General features: G+C 38.2%; 1 protein-coding gene across 34 annotated transcripts in view; it reads right to left on the bottom strand.

The window, feature by feature from the left end:
• The window catches only part of RBFOX1 (RNA binding fox-1 homolog 1), a 1,157,213-nt gene that overhangs the window by 127,079 nt on the left and 1,002,279 nt on the right, over positions 1-27,855 (bottom strand). For all 34 annotated transcript variants that reach the window (XM_032703684.1, XM_032703685.1, XM_032703682.1 and 31 more), the window contains one exon: positions 382-624. In XM_032703684.1, coding sequence (XP_032559575.1) covers positions 382-624 — 243 coding nt within the window. The remainder of the gene's footprint in view (positions 1-381; positions 625-27,855) is intronic.

Raw genomic sequence — 27,855 nt, 5'->3', positions numbered from 1 at the left:
TTGGGGGGTTTTTTTGTTGTTTTCTTTTCCCCTGCAAATGAATGCCTACAAACACTCATTTGCATTTTTCCATATTGGACTTAATTAAACTTTATGATATGATTCATGGGCTGGCTATTAATCATTTTGTCTAACACTGCTGAAAAAGAAACCACAGATTCTACAAAGCTCTGACACCTCATGAGAGGCTCCAAACCCAGTGAAAAAACATTCTCCAAGCTCAAGGATAAACTTTGACAGACTTTTAAGCTTAACATGTTGACTAATCCTAACACAAATGAAGTGCAAAAGCGTTAAGTGTAACGGAACAACAGAAATTATTGATAAAAACATATGTAACTCGAAACAAAGTGCTTGAAAAGAGCTGTAACCTTGACTTACTGTGGCTGTGCCGGAGACAGTTTGTGCATTTGTGTCAGCTGCACTCTGTTCAGAGTGTGTCTGAGCAGGAGGGTACATGTTTAACGTGTGCTCTGGAACAGTGGTTTGGCCTGTGTAGTCTGGAGCTGGATGCGGATGTGGGGCTGTGTATTCTGCAGGGATACCATTCTGAGGTGGAGCGAACTGGGCTGAGGCATAAGGCTGTGCCATTGTGTCAGGAGGTGCTGTAGCTTCCTGATTACCCTGGAAAAAAAAAAAAAAAAAAATCAAAGGGAAAGAAAAGGAAGAAGAAACGTGGCGTGAGATTAGATAAGCGAAGGTCCCACACAGGTAACACGGAGCGATGACAGTTCTGCTAAGATTGCTGGCCTGAAAAGGGCACAGGGGCTGTTTCTTAAGGGGAATATTTCTTATCTGAACTAAATGCATTTTGCTAAACCTATTAAATAATATTCTAATTAGACAAACAAGTCTGCTGTTCACTGGATAGCTGTAGATGATTCTTTAACCGGGAAAGGTCAGTGGAATCTGCCTGAATTAATGCTTCAACTCAGACAGGGAAGAGGGACAAAGCCACTTGATTCCAAAGGCTACTGAGCACAACTGCCAGTACAGAGCTCTGCTCAGATTAGCTCACTGTCTGGGATCCACTCTGACTTACCATTTGCACAACACAATGTATGCAACCTAACACACAGGGCAGGATTTGCACTGAAAATACTTATATGAACTAATGCTCTGAGATATTCACAATACTCTGAGGGACTCTGTAGAGAGCAACCGTATGCCACAAATGCAAAATAATAATGAGACCCAGTCAAAATATTAAAAATTTGAATCTAAACATGCTTCAGTTCAAAATCTTAAACTAAAGAAATATTCAATTCAAATAAAAGAAAAATTCAATGCTGCAGACTGTCAAAAGAAATAGATTTAAGCACTGTAAAGGTTTTAAATTTGTAGACAATAGTATTTTATTTGCATATCACAATAAGCCTATACAATTAAAAACAAATCTTCTCATCTCTTTATGGATAGATCCATCTTTCTGTTTGATATGATAAAGAATAGCCAAGCATGTTAATTAGTCAATTAGAAAACTTCTGACTAAATGCTTTGCTCATACCCAAAAGCAATAATTCTAGGGAAGGAAATGTACACAACAATCTTTAATACCTTATATGAAAGATGTCCAAAACACAGTGTTGCATGAGACAGCAAGAGAGGCCATTAATCCAGGGACTATCCCAACCTCAGAGCCAATTTATAAGATAAAATTATCCCTCTAAATATCAAGTAATGCAAAAATGTGTATTTAAGTAAAAAATTAATTAGCTTTTAAACTACTCTGTTATTCTCCCACCAAAGCATGTACAAACACAGGACTAATGCAGGGATTTTGTTTATTTGTACTCATCAGTCCTTGATTTCCTAATTTCAAAATAGGCTGAATAGGATGAATAAAAGACAATCTTTTTCACTAAGTGTGTAAGGACATTTCCAGCCAATTTCAACTAATTCAGACATCAGTTCTGTGACCTGAACTGGTCCTAAACTCAAGAGCTTTTAAAAAATTGCACAGGGTTAAGTCTTGGTAGATTTCAGGCTTAGAAGAGAAAACTAAATCTTCTTGTGTAAGAGGTGTTCAGTGTGTCCTAAAAAATTAAAACTTTCCATCAGCAATCAAACACTCCCTAATTCTAATCCCAGCTTTGCTACTGGAGGCCTTGAGCAAGTAGTTTGTGTTGCTTGATTCAAACATATTTAAAATTAAAACAGTGGCATTTTCTGACTTCACAGGGTTAAGTGGCTTTTGTTTCCATACATCTACAATCATTCCAAGGTTAATGCTGCACTGAAACTGGCCCTGTTAAACTTCTGTGGAGGTTAAAAACTCTTGTAAATGTGTACTTCTATCCTCTTATATTAAAATGCTAAAGTTCATTTCTTATTTCCTTTACCTAATATCTTCAGAGTTAAAAAAAAAAAAAAATGAAGAGGAAGCAAAACCCAGCAACGACTGGATTACACCAGAGACATTCATTAAATGTTAAAGAAGTATTTTTAAAACTTGTGGAGGAGGCAGTCGACCTTATTTTAATCAGCTGTTTCAGGAAGGACTTCAGCAAGTGGCAGGAATGAACAAAAGCATATCTGAATTCTGCCTGTATAAGCATTTTCCCCGTGCTGGCTTTGAAACACAGGAGCTGGTTACTGCTGGTCCTTAAGCTATTCCTTCATGTCAGATGCTAAACATGGCATTAGAGTCAGCAGCTGTTAAAAAAGAACAATAATGGCAACAAAGGGACCAAGGGCTAATGTCCAGGTGCATTTGATCTAAAGGTTTTTGTACTACCTGGAGTCCTAAACCAGATGTTGCCGAGACCCCCACTGTTCTTCATTAACCTTGACAGCAGTTCCACGAGGACCCTAATTAATATTCAAAGCATCCACACTTAGTGCTAATTACAGTTAATATTTAATTAAGAGGGTTGAACTTTTATATTATTTTTTACCAGCAACTCCAAACTTTTTCGATTTGTAATAAAATGGCAAATTGCACTGGTAATTCAACCACTTTCACCGTGCTGAGACTCTTCTGCCTCTTTCATTAGACTTGTTCAGCTGAGGTCTGACTCATTTATTTATAACTGAGACCTCATTAATAAGTAAACAATGAAGGGTCACGGATTTATTTGTCTATTTTTTTTTAGTAACTTGTACCTACTCTAGGATTTACAACCTTGCCAGTAAATAAACCGACCCCACCATGCTTTGAGCAGAAAACTGGCACACAAGATTATCAGGGCAGTCACTGCATGTTCAATAAATTGTTTGGAGGATGGGGACATTAAAGAAATTAAACTTTTGCATGTTACTGTAGGCCCTAAGTTTAAAATGGTAGCAACAATAAACTTGATATCTCTTAAAATCAGTGACTACTGAAACCTTTCCTAGCCTTTAAAATTAGTCTGAATTTATTATTCACAATTAATTCAGACACAGTATTACAATGTAGCATAAAAGTATGTTTGTATAAACCTTCTCTTTAGTACTTACTTGGGTAATAATAGCCAAAGATTATTTTTTAGAATATGAATTTATATCAAGAATAATGCAGTGTCAGCTATCAGGCATTTGTAGGTACATGTGGTTGATGGAAACTCCAGACTAGTCAGATACACTTGAATCAAACTTAAAGAACCAAAAATTCTTTAAATAGAATCATCAAAAATTTCCCTTTATCACACTCTTGAAAATCTAGTGAACTAAAATGAATAAGAAGAAATAATAGTTCTAATGCATTAAGTTGAAAATATGAAATGGCCCTAAAAGCAACAGGAAATATTGACCCTAAATTAGCCTATGAACTCAGGTATTAGAGTAATTTCAAAGCCGTGTGTGACACTACACAGACCTTGCTTAATACCACCTAGACATGAGAGGCTAACCAGAAGTTGTCCCTTCAGACTCGGTTCCAAGTACCTTTAAGATTAAATGACCCCTTAATGCTCATTTTGTTCATGGTTTTTTTAAAAAAAGTAGTTGTTGGCAACGGCAAGAAGAACAAAGGATGGCAGACAGTCAGGCTCTGCTAAATGTTCTGGCCTGAGTCTTAATGAAAACCACATTTCAACTGAAAACTATGCTTTACGTGGCAGTGTATAAAATCAAATTTATTGCCTCTGGTTAAACGTTGAACTCTAAAGAACCAAAACAAAAAAAGGATTCCAACGATGTAGGTAAGTGAAGGCTCTCCTATTCCATCTGTATTACTACATAGGAAAAAAAGCTTCAAATTTAAACTGCTTCTAGCATCTCAGATCTCAACGTGCCTTTTCAGCATCTTCTGCTCTGAAAGGATTTCATAATTAAGAAACGCATGAAAAGTGTCAAAACATAATAAAGCAAGCTCGTTTTGTTTGTACACAACAGAGAGAGCCCAGAAAAACATTACTTATGCAGCGTTCCTTTTTCAAAAAACACATTTGCAGCATAAAAACGTATTCAATGAAAACCTTTCTGCCTGCCTGCATTTTAAAGTCGAACTGGCAGTTTATTGTCTGTTTTACTCTATTTTCTCGTTTGGTGCATTTCGTTTCTCTGGCAAGAGGTACTTCACATTTAGAGAAAGCCTCCTGTACTGTAGTTAAATGAGCCAAACTGCATCGTATCCTCGGGGCAGGGAAACAGAGAAGAAAAATGCAACATTACTCTGCGAACCTGCTGGCTGTAAGAATGGCTCAGTTCCATATTTCAAGCCCAGCAGAGACATGATCCCCACCGTAGCTTGCCCTCCTTCAGACTTAAGCAACACAACGTGAATTAGGAGTTCTTGCATGCAGTGGTGCAGCTGGTTATAAGAACTGCCCTGGCTTGACTAAAATCAAGAGCTTCAAGTGAAAATAAAAGTGCAAATACCTGCTGTACCATCCTGCTCCCTTTATCCTCCATAAACTTGGCAGCTGCTCTAGTCCCAGGCCATGCAGCATGTGCCCAAAGCCAGCATCAGTTATGGGGTGAGGGCGTGTGAGCGATGCAGCGTGTGCACGAGTGGGGATGGCTGGGGTGGGGAAGGAGGGGGAGCCAATGCAGGGCTTGCTGACCTCCCCTCTCAACATCTGACTGCTCCCAAAACCTGATCCAGATGGGACTCCTTCAGCTTGCAGGGCCTCGCCCCATCAATCACAGCAGGCCACTCCTCTGTCTCCTGCTACTAGTTATGGAGTGCACCACTGAGCAGATGATTACACACAGAAGAAGAAAAAACACAGCTTGACTACATTAATAGCTGTTTAAAAAAAAAAAAACACACTGGAAATGCTACTATGCAAGTTGCTGGAAGGTGAACGTTTTTGTTTTAAAACATTTTTGTATTCAAAGTTAAAAAACACCTTAAACTTCCATGGCTTTGGCTTTGGGATAGCTACAACGTACAGTAACACGTGTGCATTTCCAGGGGATTAATTCCTCCTCCATGTGGCAGAGTTAATATCAATAAGATTTCTATTTTAAAATTGCTGAACGCCCCGAGTAAACTGCCGATATTGAACTGGCCTGTTTTGGATTAAATGTACTTTATCCTTCCATTCAAATGAAATATTCTTTCCTTTTTTTGTTTCATTTCATGACATCCCTCTTGCTTAGCAGGGGAAATATTTCAGAAATGCTTCCAAGGCTTAGTTCTGCGAGGCACTTTAAGCAACTTAATGCTTCACTGTTAAAGGAACTTTCCTAGATGCTCTGGAGATGGTTTTAAAATGATTAAACTTCTAAGTAAATCACATAATAAAGAAAAAAAAAAGAAAAAGAAAAAACAACTATAAAGATACAGACAGCCCTAAAGAATACACACTTTTAGCCACACTGTCACTGACTGCCTACATCAAGATTCAGAAACAGGGCAGACACATAACAGAGGAATTATTCTAACAAACCTTCCAGTTCATAGGGGTGGGCAGAGCAGCAAACAGGCCTCAATTCATTATTAAACTTATATTCCAACCAAAATATATTGAAAGGCTTTAAAGTGGCAGTATAATTCTTCCAGATTTGTTGCTGGCAGTCCCCAATTAATGATAATAAAAGCAGCCACTTCAGATTTTTCAGAAGGAATCAGACATGCAACCACACTGGACTGATAATCACAACTGACTGACTCTGCAAGCTTTCTCTGTTGTAGCTTAATTATCTGACCAGGCCACTTGACTCACATCATTTGCTCCTGCAATCACACAAAATGAATTCTCCAGCCACCTCTCTTTTTTGGAAGGTTCAGTACAAAGCCAAATTCAGTTTTCATTTTAAAAAACAATCTCGTTCCAAAAGAAGGGTGTCCTCAAAAATAAGAAAGATAATGCAGAATAACTTTTTTCAGAGAGCACAGGGGAAAAGGGTAACAGTGAGTAAGCAAAATAGAATTTCTTTACTACCTTAGCAAGCAAGTACCACCTCTTTACTCCTATTTTAGAGTAAAACTTATTTTTAGCCTTTTTTACATATATTTTGTTCCAGTAAAAGTCTGTGCTCTTGCTACTGCTACATATGTGTTTGATAATGAAATGTTCAATTTGTGTCAGTGCCTGAAGTATGGAACAAGAGTAGCAGCTGAAACATCCCAACAGCCTGCAAAGAACATTTTCTTACAGTTAAGAGAAGGCAAAAAACAACTTGCTGAAAACTAAGTCTTAGTCTGAAATCCTTCCTGAATTGAAGGCCACACAGTTCTATGGACATACTGAAACACAGGGAGAAAGCACTCCCTCCAACACCTTCATTCTTTCCAGCTGTCACTGTTGAAACTTTCTCCTGCTTTTATGATGCTGTGATTTATTACCATAGATTTCCTTGTCATCCACAGCAATTCCTCCTCCTGCTATGGCACAAATGGACATGAGTCTGTCACACTGGTTTGCTTTACTTCCACATTAAACAATTAAATCTTTCTTTTAAGTTTTAAATTTAAGTTTTCTGCCTGTCCCTCACTTCCTCCAATTCTTACCCTTAAGTATTTTATACAGATTTTTTTCAACTGTCTCAACCTTGTATTACAACAAAAAACATTTTCCCTTTTTTAAAATACATGGAAGAAAATTTACATCACATTTTGAAAACACAACTCTCCAAAATAGCCTTAAGACCCATACAGCAAGAGACTCTGAAGCACTCAGCAGGTGCATCTGCAATCCATTTTCACAGTGACTGAATTGATTCTTAAAACACTGCAGAAGAAAAGTAAAAAAGGAGCTTCTCGTTTCCCACAAGTCCTTATAGGAGAGTAAACATCATTTCTTTTACACCTTTACTGGAGCATACTGAAGAAGAGGATTCAGCAATCCTTGTACCCAAATAGCAGGGAGGATGGGGAAGAAAAGGATTGGATTGTCAAGAGAAAAGGTGCATAAAAAGCTGTCTGGAGTTCTGGCCTTTAAAGAGGGTAGCAGTCAACATTTACAGGTCTAACAGTCAGTCAGCCATGAGTGTCAGCCCTTGGGCATCAAGACCAGGTCGAAAACTGCTGAACATCTTCATAGAAGACATGTAAGAGGTGTCAGAATGCAAATCCACACATGGCAGAGAACAGGGAGAGCAGTTACAGGGCTCTTGAGAAGCCAGAGGAGTTGGCTTACAAGAATCTGGTCAAGGTCCTGCTCTTGGGACAGAATAACCCCACACACTGGTACAGGCTGTGGTCTGCCTGGCCAGAGAGCAGACCTGCAGAAAAGGATCTGTGAGTCCTGGTGAACTGTGAGTTGGGCACAAACCACTGCTCTGCCTTCGAGGCAGCAAAGGCAAAACTGCTCAGTGGCTGCATTAGCAAAAGGAGAGTCAGTGAGGTGAGGAGAGAGATCATTCCTGCCTGCACAGCACCTGTGAGACAGCATCTGGAACACCACGTCCAGTCTGGAGTCCCCCAGGGCAGGAGATGTGTTTGAGAGTTCAGTGGTGGGTTGCCAGGACAGCTGGAGCACATGACAGGAGCAGAGGCTGAGGGAGCTGGTTTAGCACTGCCTGCAGGAGAGAGGGCTCACAGACAACCTAATTGCAGCTTCTCCCACTTAACCCATGGTCACAGAGACAGAACTCGGAGGGACAGAGTAAAAGAACAAGGAGAAACGGTCAAAAGTTGCCAAAAGCTAAATTCTGGTTGGGTCTAAAGAATAAAATAATGAATATGAGTGAAGTTAAGCACAGGAACACACTCCTCTTGGAGATTTTCAAACCAGAATTCAAAAAGCCCCTCAGCAACCTAATCTGTATATTTATCCCTGATTTAAAAGGGATGTTGGGATTAGATGGGTTCTGAAGTTCCCTTTCAACCTAAATTATTTTACGATTCCATGTGGTTTCAACAGTAGCAGAACAGCTTCAAAATGGATTTTATACTTTTGTCCTGTTTGATGACTTTCCTCACACAGGATTTACTGACAAGGAACAGACTAACTACAACTTCTAGTCTGCTTTCTGTCCTCAAGAAGCAATGTCTCAGTTCTTTGAGATGTATTTGCAATGCTTTCTTAGAAAAATATGTTTACACTTGTTTATTCCATGACCAGAGCAGTGTGGCAATTGCTACAATGCAGGCAAGACCAGAATAGCTTCTCAAACAATGCAATTTAATGTTGTGAACTATGACATATCTTACTTTTCTGCCAAATATCTCTATTCTCATCATATGTAGAGGAACACTGCCTTACATCTCCACAGAAAGGAATATTTTTCTCTACCTTCTGAATGACCTCTAAAACAATAAAAACAGGCAGGAAAGCTTTCTAATTTTATCTGCAATTTTTCTACTGAAATAAAATTTATTGCAAATATTAATTTATTGAAAGCCTCTGCCACTTCCTAAAGCTGAATTGCAGCAAAGCTAATATGTCTATTTTTTTATTTTTCTAGTAAAGTGGTTGAAAAGGCAATTTTTTTTTTCACTGCAATATTGATTGAAGATATGGGATATACCAACTCAGGTGACCAACCATGCTTTGCAGCTAGATTGTGTCTGGTCTAAACACAACCCTGCATTGTGCTTTGTAAGCCTTTCTTCTGGATTCTACTGCAACAGTTCCTACCTTGTAATCTACACACAAGCACAAATACCTCCATAATTCGAGTCCAAAAACTTCTCTAAATGCCACCTTATTGGTAAAGGAATGAATTCTTTAAAGAATTAAAGTCTGCAGAGGGGAACTGCATAGCAATCAAATCCAGTTGCAGGTGTGTGGTTTTTGACAGATCAATTCTAGAAATCTGATAAATTCTTTTAACATAGTTAAAATAATTCATTTCAAATTTGTTGTAAGTAGAATTTAACATGTCAGTTGCAATTTAGTACAAAAAACCCAGGAATTTCTCAGGAGATTGGGACTGCATACAGCTCTGTTTTTTAGAAGTGTCTACATGGGGCAATTTATTCTAGTTGAGATTAATAGCTACACCGAGTTATTCCCAATTTAGAGATGCTGCCTCATCCCAAGTACATTAAATTAACTGCCTTTTCAGTTGATTTCTTAATGGACATACCATAAAATATAGCAGTGTATTTACTGGATTTGTCAGCCACAGAAAGAGGTGAATCTACAGCCATGTGCTGACAAAACATCCTTGAGGGCCATTTGTTCAGAGAAATTAGATCACGGTGTCATGGGTTCCTAAGTAGTGATTTTTGTGTACAAACAAATGATGATATATATATATATATACAAAACAAACACAAGGTAGAATGAGTGAAGGGTGTCAGGAGTATTACAGACAGAGAACCAAGAACACAGAACTGTAGACAGGCAGTGTTTTGACTGTTCAGTCTAACAGACCTTCACGTGCTGCTCAAAAGCACCACTGAAGTGGCTACAACAATGTGCAGCTTGCCCTGAGTATCCAGATTTGGAGTAAAATAAGGCTGCAGAGACAGAGGGGGCAATGTTACCCCCCAAGACTGAAGGGCAGCAGCAGGTATTCGAGTTTGAACTGCCATGCCATCTCTTGAACTGAACACTTTGAGTGACCTCTTTGAACCAGGGACACAATCTTTCACTTATGAGCTTTGACTGAGCCTCAGAGGAGAAAAGGGACATTTCCTTTCATAATCCCTCGTGCTGAATCATTTCCTGAGGCAGCACCACAATAACCACCGTTCATCTGTCATTTGTGAAACAGGCCCAAGTTTCTCACAATGGGAGGATCATTACTTGACTCACCTGAAATAAAACAAGGAACACAGTCAGCTAGAGAGGGAAATGAGAATGTAGTGCCAAAAGCTGCCTTGAGCAGCAAAGCTGACTGAAGATCACACCTGCTCAGCTATTTGGACACAGGGCTGCTGTCAGAGCCTGTGCTCTGGAACAAACCAGGTTAAAGCAACAATCACTGCAAAACTGTCCCAAATGAACCAACAGGAGCTGTTCTGTTTGGTTTTACTCTGCTTAGCCAGGTAAAAGTTTGATTAACGTGGTAAACCTCATAAAGACAATGACACGACTGGGAATTTGGAGGAAGACCAGGAAAATAATCAACAGAGTTACAAAACTGGGCTTCAGGAAAAGAGACTTGGGTATAACCAGAGAAATATTATGAAACCCTGAGGTCCACCTAGGAAAGGAAACTGTCCAAGGCAGCTGCCTGATTGAGATGTTGATTAAAGAGAACTTCAGCATGCAGGAACAAACCATTCATTATGAAAGAAGATACTCAGCAGGCCTGCAGGGTTTTGCAGAAAGCTTCTCAATGAAGAAAGACACAAAATATGAGTATATAAGCCATGGAGTCAAGGCTTGGCAACAGAAAAGGAGCTTAGAAGTACTGCTAAGGTACTTGAGGAAAAAAAACTGGAAGGTTTTTTTTGTCCAGCCTAGCTAGAACTATGACTAATGAAGACATTAAGGGTGACAGGAAAGGATTTTTGCAGGAAAAAAAAATAAAAATATAAAGAATCTAGACATTAACTATTTAACCAGAACGCCCATTTCCAGTCTCTGTCTCATTTTGAGGTTTCCATCACTTTGTTATTTGGGATGGAACACAGATGACCCAAGCTACAACGACCAGCTAACACAGCAGTGCCATCTTGTTTAATGCCAGTTAAAGCACCACTCGTGTTTTGGCACCCAGATTAAATGACGGAACACGATCACTGATGTTATTTACTTCTAAGATTAAAATGACAATCAAAATATCATTGGGCACGAGGAACAGACAGATTGGCTTCCTGCCTGCGCTCCACTTTGCTGGGCTTGTTTGTCACCGAGATCATTTGCATAGTTCAGTGGATGTTTCTGTTAAGATGCTGTTGTAACATTAACGAGGAACTGTTTACCCAACAATGTTTGTCATTAGCAACCTAAGGCACGGTTCTGAAGAAAAGGAAAGATCTTCTCAACAAGGAGACAAAAAAGGTGATAAGATGTGCCTCTGCAAAGCAAACTGCACACTGCTGAATGTCACAAATGCCCCAAAAACAGCCCAGAATCTATTAATAGAGTGTTACAATGAATCTGCAGTTATGAAGAAAACTAACAAAATCCTTTAATGGTTCCTATAGCAAAGACTTTCACTGACTACACTGACAGCTAAGTTCTACTTGGCTAAGTCTCTAAAAAGCTTCTCTTACTGTAAAAGGAATGGCCAGTTTGCCCTTGTGTTTTCATTTCCACATCTGTAGATGCTCTCAAATCTGCAAAACTATATTGCTTCTCCCTGTACATTTTCTTTGGAGATTTATTTTTTTTACTGGCCCTTCTTCACAAGACTGAACATATTTATATGGTAGTAAATCTTGCTGCAAAGCTGGCCTCTGCCTGTGCCATAGGTGCTTAACTCTGGTAGGTTTAAAAACCATTACTCTGAACAATACATTATTTTAAAATAATATAGATTGCAGGGCTGGATGAATATTATCTTTCTTAGTTTACAGTTTTATTTTGTGCCTCTGTTTCTAAGGAAGAGAGAGGTGGTGGAAGGAAGGGTATTTCAGAAACAGAAACAGCACTGAGAAAAACTTTGGCATATTGACCAGAAACATATGGCTAATTTACAGCAACCACATCCAACAGCATTTGTGTTTATACTGTTTAGAACCACGGATCCAAACTCTAGAATTAGCAAAAATATAAAAAAGAGTATTTTGAGAGAAGAGTTATATCCATGTGAACCAGCTGTCTTTTACAGTAGAACATTAGATTAAATAAGAAAGCAAAAAATATTGAAACAGTTTTGTATTTGCTGAGTGCACACCCAGTGAGATGGAGAACACAGCAAATGCCTTTGCATTTGAGCTGCAGAATAAATTCAGATTAGATATTGCCACACAGAAATTGATAGCTAGTAGGTATTCAATCAGAAAAGTGGTTTTCTTTTAAATATTACAATCACATGGTATAGTACATCACTTGTGTCAAGTTAAATTTAATCACATCACCATGCTTAAAGGAGAAAAAGTGAATACCTACTCATATAGCCTTGCCAAGAGGGATTATATGAGACTTTATGAAGTCTTTTCCTTTTATTTAATATTCTGATATCTATATAGAACAATTTTGATATGTATTCTACCCTCAAACTAATCTATTCCATTGTCATTTTAATGCACAGCCTGAACTCATAGTTACAGTACCATGTCCTGGCAATTACTTCTGTTCTTCCCAAGTCGGCCTGTGGAAAAGGAAAGACATTTTCCTTGGAATAGCAATGGGTATAACGAGTGTTGCTAATTTTCCTGTGAGTAAAGCAACACCATCTGCTTTTAAATATATTAAGAGCACATTTAAAAGGAAACAATAATTTATGTGCTCGCTAATGCCTGCTGAGTTTTGTCAGATTTAGAATCAATCAGGTGTGTGAAGGACTGTGCTTTGGAAAAGGTGTCTGAGCAATGCAATACACAGACTTGGCAGGATTTTACTGAAATAATTTTCTCTAAATATGTTTACTGGCTTATCTGAACAAGAAAGAAAAAAGCTCACTATATAACCCACCAGAAATGAACTAGTTTTCAGCTGCCAGAGACTAAATGCAACAAAAACTTTGAAACATGAATTTAATTCTGGAAAAGTAATCACACCTGTTAAGTGACACGTATGTCAAGCATGCACTTAGGCAGAATCAATCCACCTCAGAAGACATGAGGATTGTATGGATAGAATTCGGGATCCAAAAGAGGGACCTGGAAGGCTCATGTCTGCCTCTCCAAATGTACTGGGTCTATTTGGCTAAGCCTTTTAGTGAATTCTCCTCTCCTCTCATTCAGATCCTGATTTCCTTTTCTCAATCATTTAAACCCTTGCCCTACTCAGTCTTTTTCATATCCTCCTTTTTTATTACTGCTCTGCAACCTCTTTCTACGCCTACCCACAAAAATCTGACTCTCCCCTTAAATATTTATTGCCACAATTGAGAGTACAGTAGATGCAAAATGTTATCTGATGAACATGGTAACACAGTAACTCTGCCTAAATTACTGAAGGAAAAGCAATGGATGACTTTCTTCTACACATCTTAACTTCCATGCAAAATAATAAATGTAATTGTGAACTACTGTAAGCAGAAATCAGGCTACAGGACTAGTCCAATGCAGAGAATTTTTTCATCTGCTCCTGTTTATTCCAGATACCATTATAGCCAATAGATCCAGGATTTGAAAGGTGACAAGATATTCTGAAAATTGACACAATCACCATTTGTTGGTGTGGATGAAGGGGTAAGTCTATGAACAGCCTTGTGTAAATAACCACAAAGGGCTCATTGCTCCTTGGCTGGCTTCATGTAGGAACAAAAATGTTCAGCGTTTAAAATGGATTCTTAAATTCTGCAGTGATTTTCACTACTAAAGAATAGTGTGAGGGGGAAACAACTACAACAAATCACTTAAATTCAATTAAAAAAAAGTGAAAAAGTAGATTCAAATCCTGCAATAAAGAGGTCTGCAGTGATTACTGCAATTAAGAAAGACTCAGTTTTAGCGTCACACACACACATGTATTTGTTCATGGTATCAAACTAAGAACCAAATTCAATGGAGAATTGCAAAGCCTGGTAAATTGATCTGAAGATATTGTGTGCTAATAAGAATTACGAAAATAAAATTTTCAAATTATTATTTTCACTTCATTTTAGTAACACAGATTGAACACCAGTCAACCAACCTGAACTCAAGACCTCTCACATGCTTCAGAAGCAAATTATGACATAAAATATTTCCAGTTAAAGACAGAATATGACATTAATTCAAACAATATAAGCAGTGCATGTTACAAAAGCCTCCAGTGCTCTAAGTAAAAGAGTGAGAGTGAAGCTACCCTGAACTTAAATCCTTTCATTTCTTACATACACAAATCAGAAATTTAAAAGCATAATTTGCTGCCAGAATCTGTTAGCTAATATCTACCATTCTGTGAATCTGAAAGAGCAACAGCATTGCACCATTCTGATCAAAATAACAGTTAAAAATAAATAAATTAGCAAACTACTACACACCCTGCACTGACCCACACAGCCCAGGTAATGGGGGTTCCCTTTGCCTTAGGTGAAAAGAGTTTTTTTAATAGAATTACACAAAGCAAAAAGGCCAAGTAGTTTAAAACTAAAAGCAGAGCACCTAACAGTGTGTGTACACAATGCAAAAAACTCCACACCAACACTGTAACTTGCAGGTCCTCAAATTCTCTTATTTGTCTGAAAGTTTTGAAAATTATCTCAGGGTTTTTTTGTTTTGTTTTTTTTTTTTGAGAACAACCTCAGGTAAGTTTAATTTAAAAATCACTTGTGGTTCATCTACAAATAACACACAATTTTGGAATATAAATTACTTCAGAATTAGAAAAGAGTAATTAAAACAGCCCTAAAAAAACCCTCTACAACTGCATTTGCAGGTATTTGCTGTTAGTCAGCTGTATATTACCTGCAATCTAGAAAAAACCTCCCCATAGAATTCAGATGAAAACTAGCTTTTACCTGTGCTTTCAGGAAGAAGAAAAAAAAATTATCTGCCATAAATATAAAAATAATCAAAGTGGGTGAAAATTCTCAAAAGTATCACCATCTTGTACTTCCAGTCGACTCAATCCAGTGTACATGGTTAACTAAATTCAAAACAGATCTCTGAAAACCAGAAGAGATACCAATATTCACAAATCATCTTGAACTAAACTCTTTTTTTCCTGTATGAAACTTGTACTTCCCAGGAACCCTTATTGTGCAGGATCATCTCTGATCTTTCAGGTTTCTCTACAGAAACAACAACGTTGTCTCGGCCACCACGGAAGAAAAGAGGAATTTCAGATGTTTTCAAGGAACTAACCTGGCAAAGCAGACACACAGAGCTTGGTCTCCAGCACAGAAGTCCTTTCCCCTGAACTAGAGCTCACCAGGATTAGAAGTCCCAGAGAATCCAAACTTTTACATTCAAATATAATCCAAACTCTTCGCAGGTTGCTGCAAACAGCAAAGCACTGGCAGCCCTTGGCAGCAACAGGGCAATTTGCACGGGCTCTGCACGAGGTGCATCTCACTTTTAGGAGATAACCATGTTCCAGGAAGATACTCTGCGGAACAGATTTTTTCCTTTCACATCCCAGTGCTTTTGCTTTGCAGAAATTGTTACATCTCCTTAACTCTAAGCCCCTGAATTGAGCAAGAACAGTGCAGCAGCAGCAGCAGAGTTACGGTGCAGTGGGTCTGATCTAGTTACCGAGACATCGTGTTAGATTAAATTTTGGGATGTGTGCTGTTTTTATGAATATACTGTACTTTGCAGTCAGGTGATCATCGAGGAAGTGACAATGCCGAACATGTCACCATCTGCAAGGTCAGAGGAAACTTGGAAGCTCCTTACATGCATCACCCCTGTCAGCAGGTTTGGCTTTTCGGACCCCAGAAATGGTTCAGTATATGCAGCCCAGTTCTCCACTGAATCAGACAAAGCCTGGGCACATAACATATTTTTTCTGTCTCAACTGGAGGATTTTGAGCCTCCAGTCAGAGCTTCTGAAAACACCACAGTCATTTTTGCAATGATCTGTCTCTGGGTACTCCTTCCATTTAACAGCAGACTTCTGGAAAAACAAGACAATGATGGAGGAATATCCTCTTACCAGTAATCAGGAAAAGTTGCAATAACTACTCTCTTTGCAAGAATCGTTCATTTTGACAATTTATTTTCAAATGTGAGCCTAGACAACTGGATTTGAAGAAGTCTGAACTTGTAAACACAGAAAACCAAATACCCTTGGCTTGCTTAAAAACACACATTCACTCACATGAGAAGAAAGACTGCAAAGGAATAAATACTTGACCTGAGAGATTAGAGGTGACTGGAAAATAAAAATCTGCCTAAAATCTCAGCAGAAGGGATGGTGACCCTTTAGGTTATACAAGTGCACACATAAGGTTGTTATTTTACACAGATTTAAAATATTTCTTCCCTTATGTTTAGGTTCAATAATACTTGGATCTAAAACCAAGAAGGCTGACACAGAATTCCATTCACTAAAGAGAGAAGAGAGAAATGATAAGTAGAAAGTGGCAGCTAGAGCAACCCTACCCCTGAAGTGGCAGGAAGGCAATAGGTAGGACAGCCTAAAGGGTACACACAGCATTTTAGAGGTTGGCACCTCTGTGTTACATTGGATTATCTACTCTTTATGTAAGAAATTAGTTCTAAATTGTATTTTACAAAATATGTATCAGCTGTGAAAAACAGAAAGGTATCTGGCTGTGGAAGTTTGGAGTGTTTATCTCCACTCTCTGTGCTATGATCTCTTGCTCCAAGCCGGGTGAGTTATGTGATCAGACCCAGGGGCTCAGGGGCTGCATCCACTCATTTTTTTAAAACCACTGAGGACAAAGACTGTGCAAACTCTCCAGACAACCTGTTCCAATGCTAAACAGTCCTCATGGGGTTTTTCTTCATATCTAGTTGTTCTAATGTTGCATTGTGTGTGGCCTCTTATCCTCCCACTATGCATCTCTGTGAAGAGCTCCTTCTTCTTGATAACCTTGCAGGCATCAAAAGGAGCTATTAGGTCATACTGGAACCTTCTCTTCTCCAGGCTGAACAAGTACAAATTCCCTCACCCTCTTACCACGTGGCACATGCTCCAGCACATCTTCAGGGCCCTGTGCTGAACCTTCTTTTGGCACTGGAGGGCCACAAACTGTGCCAAATACTTTCGATGAGATTTAACAAGTACCAGGTAAAGGGAGAAAATCACTTGTGCCAATTTACTGGCTACTGTCCTGTTTATACAGTTGGCTTTCTTTGCTGCCAGAGCAAATATACTAATCCAGTAGAAATTCACTGTTGGAAATGCTTATAAAATACATGACATGGGGATCTATTCAGATGCAAGTCAGAACTGCTGGCAGGAACACCAGTTCTGAGGGACAAAGTGTTGGTGACTATCTCTGTGGGCAAGCAGGCTGACAGCATGAGGAGCTCGGATAGTCCCACTACAAACCTCTTGGTTGCAAACAAGAAGCAGTTCTGCATTTACAGAAGCTTCAAGATGGACTCAGAATTTCAGTAACAAGGAATTCTAATAAGAAGAAGTCTATTTTTTTTTTCAAGATTTAACCAGTTTATTTCACCTCTATGAATCAAAGAAATGGCTCTACAGCCATTCCTCATAGCAGCCACTACCTGACATGATCATTCTAAAACAACTACTGAGATAAATAGAAGAGGGGAAGGGTAGAACAGTGGGTGGCAGAATATGCATTTTCAAGGTAAAAGCAGGCAAAGATATTATAAGCACTAGCATTTACATGGGGAGTCCCATCACCCACCATAAACCAGTTATTTAATAGGTTGCTTAAGAGCTAAGAGAGCTCTTCACCCTACCTCTACCCCATTTAATACATTAGCTTGTACTAATGGTGAGCTCTCATCCAGAAACACAGAGCACCTCTGCCTGTGGGTATTACCACAGGATGCAAATGAAGTTGTAAAGAGAAATCAACTCATCAATCACAATCACAAGGGGACACTGAGCAATGCAAAAGGATTAGCATTTCAGCCCTGCTCAGGTCTTTTCTATCACCACTCTACTTTAATTAAATACCACCTCGAGTGCTTTATTACCATCAGAAATCTCGGTGTTGAAGGCTGGCATCCCGGAATCTAAGTGCTGGAGCTAATTAGAAATGAGAAAGGGAAACATGTTCATTAAAAAATTGTGGGATTCCCCTACCAGAAATGATCTACACCTTGGAATAAGGATTTGCTTTCCTGTGGATTTAAAATACCATGTTAAATAGCTTTCATTAAGGTGAAATCTTTCACTTTGAACCACACGCCTGCTATTGTCTTTCATGACTAAAGCCAGATTTAGCTGTATCCACCAAACCATTGTTAGAATTTAAAGATTCTTGGCTTATGGTTAGCTGATAAGAGCCTTAATTCCTCTTCTTCTAACATTTGATACACTAATTTAAATTTTTTCAGACTTGGCACACTCAAGGGCTTTTTGCCTTACTTCCCTGGATATACATAAGCTAGTCATTACTATTTATGAGGGCGATGAAAGGAGACATTAAACAGTCAAAGAAATATAAATCTTAGATTCTAACACAGAGAGTGCAACAGCAGGATTAAAAACCAAACAAAATGAAACAAAAACCTGAAGCAAATACAAAGACATTTGCAATTTAAAGCAATACAATATAGCGGAAAAGCAGTTTTCTCTTCCACTTGACTGCCAAGTGACCTGACTCAGGATTTTATGGCTTTCCCAGGAACAAACTGAGAATATCAGTAACATCCAAAACTTAGCAGAGAAACTGCATTATCATGAACAAAAGCAAGGACGAGACCGAACTTCTGATTCAAGTAAATGTTTTCCTAATTTTTAGCTCTGTTAATATGGAAATACAAAATTGCTTTTGGCCACCACCTTTCTTAAATAAATTTACCTTTATAGAAAAGACCTGAATAAGGCCTATACATTGCTTAGGTCCCATTCAGCATTAAAAGGGATGTTTTCTGGCTCAGTTTTGTGTATCACACTTATTTTTAATGTCTGAGTTAGGTGATATCCCAAGGCAGACAACACCTCAAGTATTATCAATAAAAAAAACCCCATGGCTTTTTAAAATACACCATACACAGTTATTTGAGTAATGTAAAAACAAATCAACTTAAATTTGGCTTAATTTTTTTGAAGTATCAGTTAAATGCTAAACACTAATGAAAATGCCATTACTTTTATTTCGAAGGGAAACAGATGGCTTTAATAGTTATTTATTTCAACATATGGAAACCAATCACTGAACTATGAAGAATCAAACAGCAAACTCTGTCATTTTTAATTAATTTTGACTAATAAGAACAAAATAAAGGAAGAATACAACACATAAATAAAAGAATCCAGCTTCTAATATGTCTGCTTTAGTTTATATTGCAACAGAACAAGAAAGGTTTTAAAAATGTTTGTTTGAGCTAAAATATTAGATTTTGCTCATAGCACTGGTTTAGGGGGGTTTTTAAATTAAAATTTTTGTAGAAAATAACAATTTTTGATGCATGTACATTTTTACATTCATCTACTACTTTTAACCCCCAAAGATTATAAATTCTCCTGTAAACAATTTTCTCATCACAAGCAGTCACAGAGGAGCTCCTGGAGCTTCCTCTGGAAACAGGACACAAAAAGCACTCACAAATGGAGCAATTGGCAATAGTTTTTTATCAGAAGGCAGCAAAATACACAGTGCAGGGAGCAGTGAAGGTGTGAAAGAGCTGCAGAGGTCGTGTCTGGGACTGGCCAACAGAGCAGAGCTCCCTTTTCTAATCTGGCAAAGCAAATGAAAGCTGCATTAAACTGCAAATTAAACAACACCAGTTTTCCTACTACTGTGAAAAGCACCATCATCAACAATGTAATGGTGGCTGATGCCTTGGAAAAGTATTAAGAGCAAATGAATCTTACCCTGGTCTTATCACTGCAGTTTCCTTCAGTTGAGGGTGTAGAGGTTTGTCAGCTAAATCTGTGCCTATTAACTTAAATATAATCAGTAGCTCAAGTGAATTAAACTAGTTTATTCTGCCATCTCAAGCAGCTGGCAACTTTCTAAAGCTGAAGCAAAAGTTTGCCATTTTTGCTTCATTTTTTTTTCCTACCAGCTTATATAACAACATATTTTAAAGGAACCCCTACATTATCCTCAGCTGGTGGGCAGAATTGTACTTTCTTTGGAGTATTTTTTAGGACTCTATTTCTTAAAAGGCAAAAAAAGGCCTGCTTAGGCGTTCCATGATTTCTGTGCAGAACATTCCCTATGTGGGAGTGCCTCATCTGCATAGCACCATGTGGGTAGGATTTGGACAAGCACACTGAAGGATATGACAATCAAAAAGAGATATGTGGGAAATCTCTTTTAAATGTAAAAAGACCTCGCCCAGGTTTTACTAACTTGGGTAAACACTATTTCTGAGGGAAAAATGAATGCATAAACTATCATGAGGGAAAAATTGGCTCCAAGCACTGCAATTTCTCTCGCGTACTAAAATACACCCAAGAAAAATTTCTTATTCTGTCCCAGGTCTAACACAGCAAAAATCAGTGAGAAATGGAATTTTGATCAATGCTAAAAATTTGCATGTGATTTTTCCAGCTAATGACATGCAGAACAAGTTATAGCTGATTTCTGCCACTGACACACTGTCAATTTAATAATAGATCCTTCTTTTGACATAACTTGACTGCCATTAGCATTCCAAATATAGAGAAGTGTTTTGTTAATATCTCCACTGAAAACTGAAGGAAAAATGTAAAACAGGAGGCAACCTGGGCCAGTTTCTTGTGCACAGAACTTGTCTCTATTCCGTTGCTCTCTGGAAATGTGTAAATCCAGTTCCTTACCAGACTAAATTCCCAGTTTGAACCAATTTGAATTTACCAGCCTCCGAAAGATTTCCCTGCAGGAACCAACACGAAAGCCTGATTTTTTCAAGCAAAAACCACTTAGAAGCACTCCATGGAACTGCCCTCTTCCTTTAAAACCGAGCTGACCAGCCTGACTCATGCACCTGGCTAGAAAATGAGTCACCACTTCTGAAAAAATGGTCAAGAAAGTTCCCGGGCCTATCTTTGCATGACGTAACCATCCACCAGGGTCTTGGGAGGATCCTGCAGTTTTCACAAGCTCACAGTGGGGTCTAAGTTACTCTCATGTATTTTATGAGGAACTGCCTCCTTCTGCTGGGTGACCCCCCGAGGTGCAGGGCTCTCAGACTGTGTCACAGGGGGATTTGTTCAGCGCTGTCCCTGCACCCACCAGCAGAGCAGCAACAGCTCTTACCTCAACACTGCTGCTCCACGTCAGCCCTGTGTCCTTTTAGATGTTAGGACAGCGTCCACAAACAACCTGGGCTTAGCCTTCTGTAGGAAACAAACACCCTGAAGGTTCCCTGATCAGTCTCCTTGGGTCTTTTAATCTCAAATTTAGCAAATCATACCACACAGTCTAAAAAAGCTACTACTGTTTGCTCGCTATCACTTTTTCTAATTAACAGAGTTTTGTGCATTTCTTGTATTTCCTTCGTGTTGCTGTCCTAATTTGGGCAATAAAGACTTGCACAACTCTAAAATTAGCTCACTAAAATCAACATGTTACCAAAACTTGTGAAGCTCCTTTTTCGCCAACACGAACCTCCGTTTTCAAATAGTCCTAAGCAATATTTATAGCAAAATTTATACAGTTTGTATTTCAGACAAGTGCAAATCCTAAAACATAAAAATGTTTCTGTTTACTAATCGTTATATGCCAAAGTAACATTTCCAGGTAGCTTCTTTCACAAAAAATAGCAATAAACTATAACTTAAACTGGTGTGTTCCATGTTACTAACCAGCTCCTCTACATTTCCACATGTATTTGGTATGTCTTTATTACATAAAGGGTGCACCATTTCAATGAAATTTTAAATAAATGGACATAAACCGATTCATGTTTAAAGTTACCATGTTCTGAAAATAACACATGATGAAAAAGCAGGGGAATGAAATATGTCAGATCTTACAAACTGCTGTGAAAAACAAATGGTCATCTGGATAATCCATGTGTTGCAGTTCATTCATGCTGTATCCTGCAAGGATGTTGGGAAGATCAGAGTTGAAACTGGAGAAAAAAAAAATCTGCAAGTGTCTGAAGAAGTGACCAATCTATTCAATTGCTAATTACCATCTCAAAAAAATTTGCAGCCAGGTAAAACTAAAAAAAATCCCCATGATCCAAATAAAAAAATAAAAAACACCACAAACCCAAGGCACCTTTCTAGGAGGATAAAAAAGCACCTCAAAGGTGTGGTCAGGTGGCATTTTCCAGATTAACCTGGAGGTCTTGGAAGACCTTTTAGGCCTTTTTGCTCTCCAGTGTGCAAGGCCAACACTGGTTCAAGACCAGTATAACCATGGCATCTTTTAAGTGCCAAGACACTTCCTCATAAGATTCTGTGAAAAAAAAAAAAGTCAATAATGCCTCAAACTTCTTTATCAGCAACTTGACTTTGCCTTGCTGCAGATGAAGAACACTCACACCTTCCCTCTGCCAGCCCTGCTGTAAATACACACCACTGCACTTCAGCCAATCTAGATGTTTACAGAGTCAGCTCCAGCTGCCTGTCCATTTTATTTTATGTCATTCCATGGTCATTAACAGCCAGGTTTAGTGGAGAAGCCATTTAATTGTTCAATCAAATAATGGATTTCAGTTTACTGTTAAGTCGGGGCAGCATTAAGAAATACTGCTACTTAGTCCACAAAACAGAAAATTAAAAATAAAAACATGCTCACTTCACAAATGCAAGGGATGTATAAATGCAGTATCAAATGATTCATCTGAAAAAACATCAATCATACATGTAAAAGCAAAAGCAAAAGGCACCTCTGTGGGGTTTAAATCTAAAACAGGTTAGGGCAAAATAAGACTGAGTCAAAGAGGCACTGAATGTATCTGCTCTAAAAAAAAGACATTTCAGTTTTGTAGCAGATTTAACAACATGACTGTGGTGTATTGTTAAAAATCAAACCCACCTGCCTTTTTATGTAAATGCAACATTAAAGGCTCCTTCCTCAGAGACAGTCCCTACACAGTAACCCTGAACCTGGTGCTGCAGCCAGGCTGTAAAACTGCCTTCCTGTAGCACATGCAGTAGCAAAAGGGTGTCATAAAAGAGATAATTGTACTAGATCTAAGATAAAAGTTTAACCTATTTGCTTATTATAAATTCTTGACTGGGTATTTGGTTTCTTTTTGTTCAGAGACTTGAAATTTTGCCTTTAAAATACCTGCTGTAAGAGCATCCACCCTGATAATGACTCAGTTGACATTTTTGTACACGTTCCCACAGGACCCAAACATGAGAGAAACACACTAATGATGTAGTCTTGTTGTTCCCAGCTTAAATACTACTGGGCTTATTGGTAATTTTGGCACAAGTCTACATTATACATTACTGAATGTAACAGTGAGTTCTCCTCAGAAAGCAAATAAGGATGTAATTAATGCTGCAAACTAATCTGCAGTTAAATGCAAATTAGCTGAAGATAAAAAAACATTACAAATGACATTCAGGAAGACACAGATGATTGCTAAGAACTAAACATGTAACATATCTGAGAGAAAAATCAGTTTTCACAAACTGATTCACAGAGCTTAAGATAAAAGGCAAAGTGTGAAGATGCTGAGCAGGGGTTCCTCAAGAGCTTCTTCCACAAAAGGAAGGACTGTAGCACTGATTATATGGTCCCAACTGGAGATCCTCACTCCTTGCTATGGAAAGGATTCAAGGGCAAGAATCACAGATAACCAGAAACCATCAGTATAAGCAAATCCTCCAAATCTAAAACCAGTATCTGAGGAAGAACACCAAAACAAACACCCCCCACCCCCCCCCACTATTTCTCAAAAAAGGACAAAATCCATTAGGAGACCCTATGACACATCATTGCTTGGTTTAGTCAACTCAGTTCCTACTATTAAATACAAAGTTTAACTCACAAAGTTGGGGTTTTTTTAATTTTTTTTTTTACTTGAAAATACCACATCAGGTCATGACTGCTCATAGTCCACTTTGGGACTATGAACAGCAGAGAAGATAAAACAAACCAGATTTAGAAGGGTTGCTCGTTCTTGGTCTGTCTTTCAAGTATGCTGCTGAAAAACAATGCCAGGCAGGAACAGGAATAGCCAAGGAAACCTTGACTCTTACTTCCATATTCTTAGAAAAATGTAACTGCATCAATCTTAATACAACAACACTAATTTAAACTTCTTTCCTAATGACCTATTTTTTGCAGTGCCTATATTTCACAGAACAAGTACTAAATATAAGATTTACCGTGTACTTGTTCTAAATTCCTTTGCTGATGTTGTGATTTTAAGGATGGCCTGTTTAAAGCTACCAGAGTAAATTATTTTAATCCTATGAACTCACTCAAAAAAATTATAATCAAAGAATGGACCTAACAGTAAGACTTTGTAAAATCATATGATGATAAACTTTTGATTAAAGCTGGTTAAGGTGACAAATACTAATATTTTATTTTATGCATAGTGTGTATGTATTTCCAGCAGTATTTTCTTTCACTAATATTGAGTCAATTTATGGGAACCCTTTTCTTGTGACTGATTTTGGCTCTCTGCCACACTCAGCACAGATTTAACCATGCAGGGAAAGATCCTCAGCTGCTCTGCATTCTCAAAAAGGCTCCTTTGCAATTCAGCTCAATATTTGATGTTGCCAGAATACAGGTTTGACGTTTTTAATATAGGACAATTACACTAATTTGTTAACAGCTAAAACCCAAACAACAGATAAGCAATTAGTACACAAAGGCCAAAAGGGAAGAAAGACCCGGCAACAAATAAATTCACACACTTTCATCACTTTTTTCAGAAATCCCTTGTGCTCTGGTCTGTTTAGCACCTGCTAAGCCTAAACCACTCTTAAAAAACTGTCAGCAACTGAGGTAGAAATTCATTTTCAGTTCTGATCCCTTGCTGGTGTAAGTACCATTTGGAAAACAAAGGTCATCCTTCTGGTCCTGCTCTAATTCACACACACACAAAATGTTATGGATTGGGCTCAAGCAGAAGCCAAAAGAATTAAAACAGGTCCCTGCGAACTTGACTTGCATGTAACTGCTGCCATCTTAATAAGGTGAGAGCAGCTTTTAAATCCCAGGCAGCTTCAGAAGCTGCAGCCCAGTCCCTGCCATATGGAGACAGCCTGGAATCTGTCAGGTTCACTTAGTGAGTTTTATCTTTGGGGAGTCAGTCAGGCAAGCTAGATCAGAATAAACAGGATGCTGTTGAGATCTGGAGGCTAATGCTGGTACAGGCTGGACTACTGAACCAAAAAAATCAGTTTTAAATAAACATGTGGTAACTAGAAAAATTAACAATAATTAAAGTTGTATAGGCACAAAAGCAAATATGTTGGTTTTTACTGGGCTCTGAAAGATGCTCTTCTCTCTTTCAGCACAGGAATTAGCCAGACTTTCCATTTCTTTCCATTATTCCTAATATAGGATGATATAATGACAATATTTAATGCTTTATATATCATCTTAAAGTATTTTAAATATCCTATTTAAATGTTGTGCCTAATTACACAGCCTTCTTCATAAGTGTTGAAGGAAACATAACACAGTAAGCAGTGTCATGTTCATACCACCTCCGTGCAAGCCCAAGCTGCTGTTTCATGCTCCAGTAGGAGATGAGAATCTGGGGTCTCCAAACCTATCAAATTCTGTTCTGATGGATGGGGATAAGATAGACTTTGTTGTGCTCTGGGTAAAAGCCAGAATGTTAAATGTAATCTTCTGCACATGCTTTTACTGATATTCAGCATAAAAATAAGCCTTATCCATTTTTATTAGTTGGTCTGAGCCAGAACCAATTCTTTTGATGTCACCTAGCTTATAAAATGCAGCACTATAAGCAAGGGAGGTTTTAAAATGCTTCATAGACTTTATCCATTATATTAATGGGTTTCAAATTGCAATCTGTGGAGCACTTTCTGGTGCTGATCCACAGGCAGCTGGCCAGTCACCTGGAGCTGGCTCCTCTCCTTGTTTCCCTCTGTTTATTCCCTATAAAAGGCAGAGCTGAAAACGGGCAAACAAAAAAGACATAATGCCATTTTTAATGCTATTTTTCTAGATAAACACTTAAGAGTCCTTGCCACATGACCACCCTGAGAGGAAAGGACTATGCAGCTAGGAGAGGCAACACAGCTTGCTGGCACTGTATGCAGAGGAGTACAGCAGACAGGAGAGGGGCAAGGAGAAGAACAAGAGAAAGAATCATTTTACTATAGAATTATTTTGATTAAACTTTAAAGTGAACTGTTAAAATAGCTCATCTTTCAGCATTCCACTATTTTCAGTCAACAAGCTGACTTTTAGCTCATCCTCCAACCATATGAACTTGCACAGCATTGCTTTTTACAGAATTATTTTCAATTCAAACCACTTCTTTCAAAAATATTGTGAGAAATATTCTTTAGAAATTACATCTTTAACTGGAAAGACCATTTCTTTCAATGCTATAAGTGTCACCTACAGATCCATCCAGGGAATTCAAATTATCTCTTTATATAAAGTAAGCAAAGAAAGCTGCACTGACCTGGGTCAGCAGGGTACGAAAGGCTTCTGGGAACCTGATCAGTAAATCATAAGTAACAAGATATCTGTATTTACCAAATAATTTTTCTTAAATTGTTTCTACACTACCAGCCTTTCTTTTGAATTCTTTATTTTCAGATATGTATTTTCTATATATTTTAGCAGGTTTTCCCCAGTTAAATCACTTTACCTTGACAGAGAAATACAGACACCACAGCAGGTTTTGGAAGCTGTGGAAGTCAAAACTAATAGTAGAGTATTGCTTAATAGTGAACAGATTCAACAGCTGACATCATTTAAGCTATCAGTAATAGCTGTTATTAGATCACAGCAAATATTTGGGAGTGCATGCCCTAGCAGATTATAAACAGCACACAGCAGGGGAGAGGTTCATTCAAAGCACCACTGGAACGTGTCATTTAAAGGTTTCAGTTCCACGAAAGGAGTCTGGGGTACAGCCAGATCTGTGTCCCACTGAACCCTTCCACCTGGGAGCAACAGGGCAGCCTCTCCAGACAGGACAAAACTCATAAAGCACCAGGCAGGCAAAACAACCAGATAAGAAACACTTGATCCTCATAATTTGGTTTTGAGATCCACCATTGCTCCACCAGAATAACGGGGGCACCTTAGTTTAAACTTCAATTTAAGACACATCTGCAAAAGTGTCCTAAAATGTCCTTTCCAATACAGCCTAATACAACCTAAATATTTACTGTGCTGATTAAAAATCCTTGTTTTCCAATGAAGCAATATCCTGCTTAAACTCAAGGTATCTCTCAGCCCAGAAGTTATTATTTTCAGAAAGATGAAATATCTCACAGTACATTATGTGTGCCTAGTTCAGACATCAGGAACAAATGACTTTCATCCAAACATATTTAGATCATAATATTCATTGTAAGAGGCCACTTTTTTTTTTTGTTCCCAGTAAAAATCTTTAAAGAATTTTAAATTATGTTCTAAAGTATTTTTCATCCATTTGAGAAAAAAATTTCAGATTGTAACTTTTCTTAAAGATCAAAATATAATTTCATCAAATTTCAAGGTCTGGGGTTTTTTCTTAAGGAGTCTTCATAGATGATGATGAACACTAGCCATAAAAGCCTCACAAAAGTCTAAACCTTTAGTTAGTTACCAACAACAGCTTAAAAGAAAATAATCCTTCCTACACTTCTAGTTTTCACTTCAGAGCATGCTACAGAAACTAGTAGGACATTATTAGTATCTCACCCTCATTCAATAGATAGCAACCAACGATACCCAAATACAGGTCTTTTGTCTAGATTTTCTTTTTCTCCCAGGGAGGGAGGAAAAAGCCACAAGCAGATGTTGTGGCATCTCCTATCATCATGT

Source organism: Chiroxiphia lanceolata, chromosome 16, assembly GCF_009829145.1.
Source record: "Chiroxiphia lanceolata isolate bChiLan1 chromosome 16, bChiLan1.pri, whole genome shotgun sequence".
NCBI classification, from domain to species: domain Eukaryota; kingdom Metazoa; phylum Chordata; class Aves; order Passeriformes; family Pipridae; genus Chiroxiphia; species Chiroxiphia lanceolata.
The sequence above is the reverse complement of the archived record's forward strand: the minus strand, read 5'-3'. Positions and strand labels throughout refer to the sequence as shown.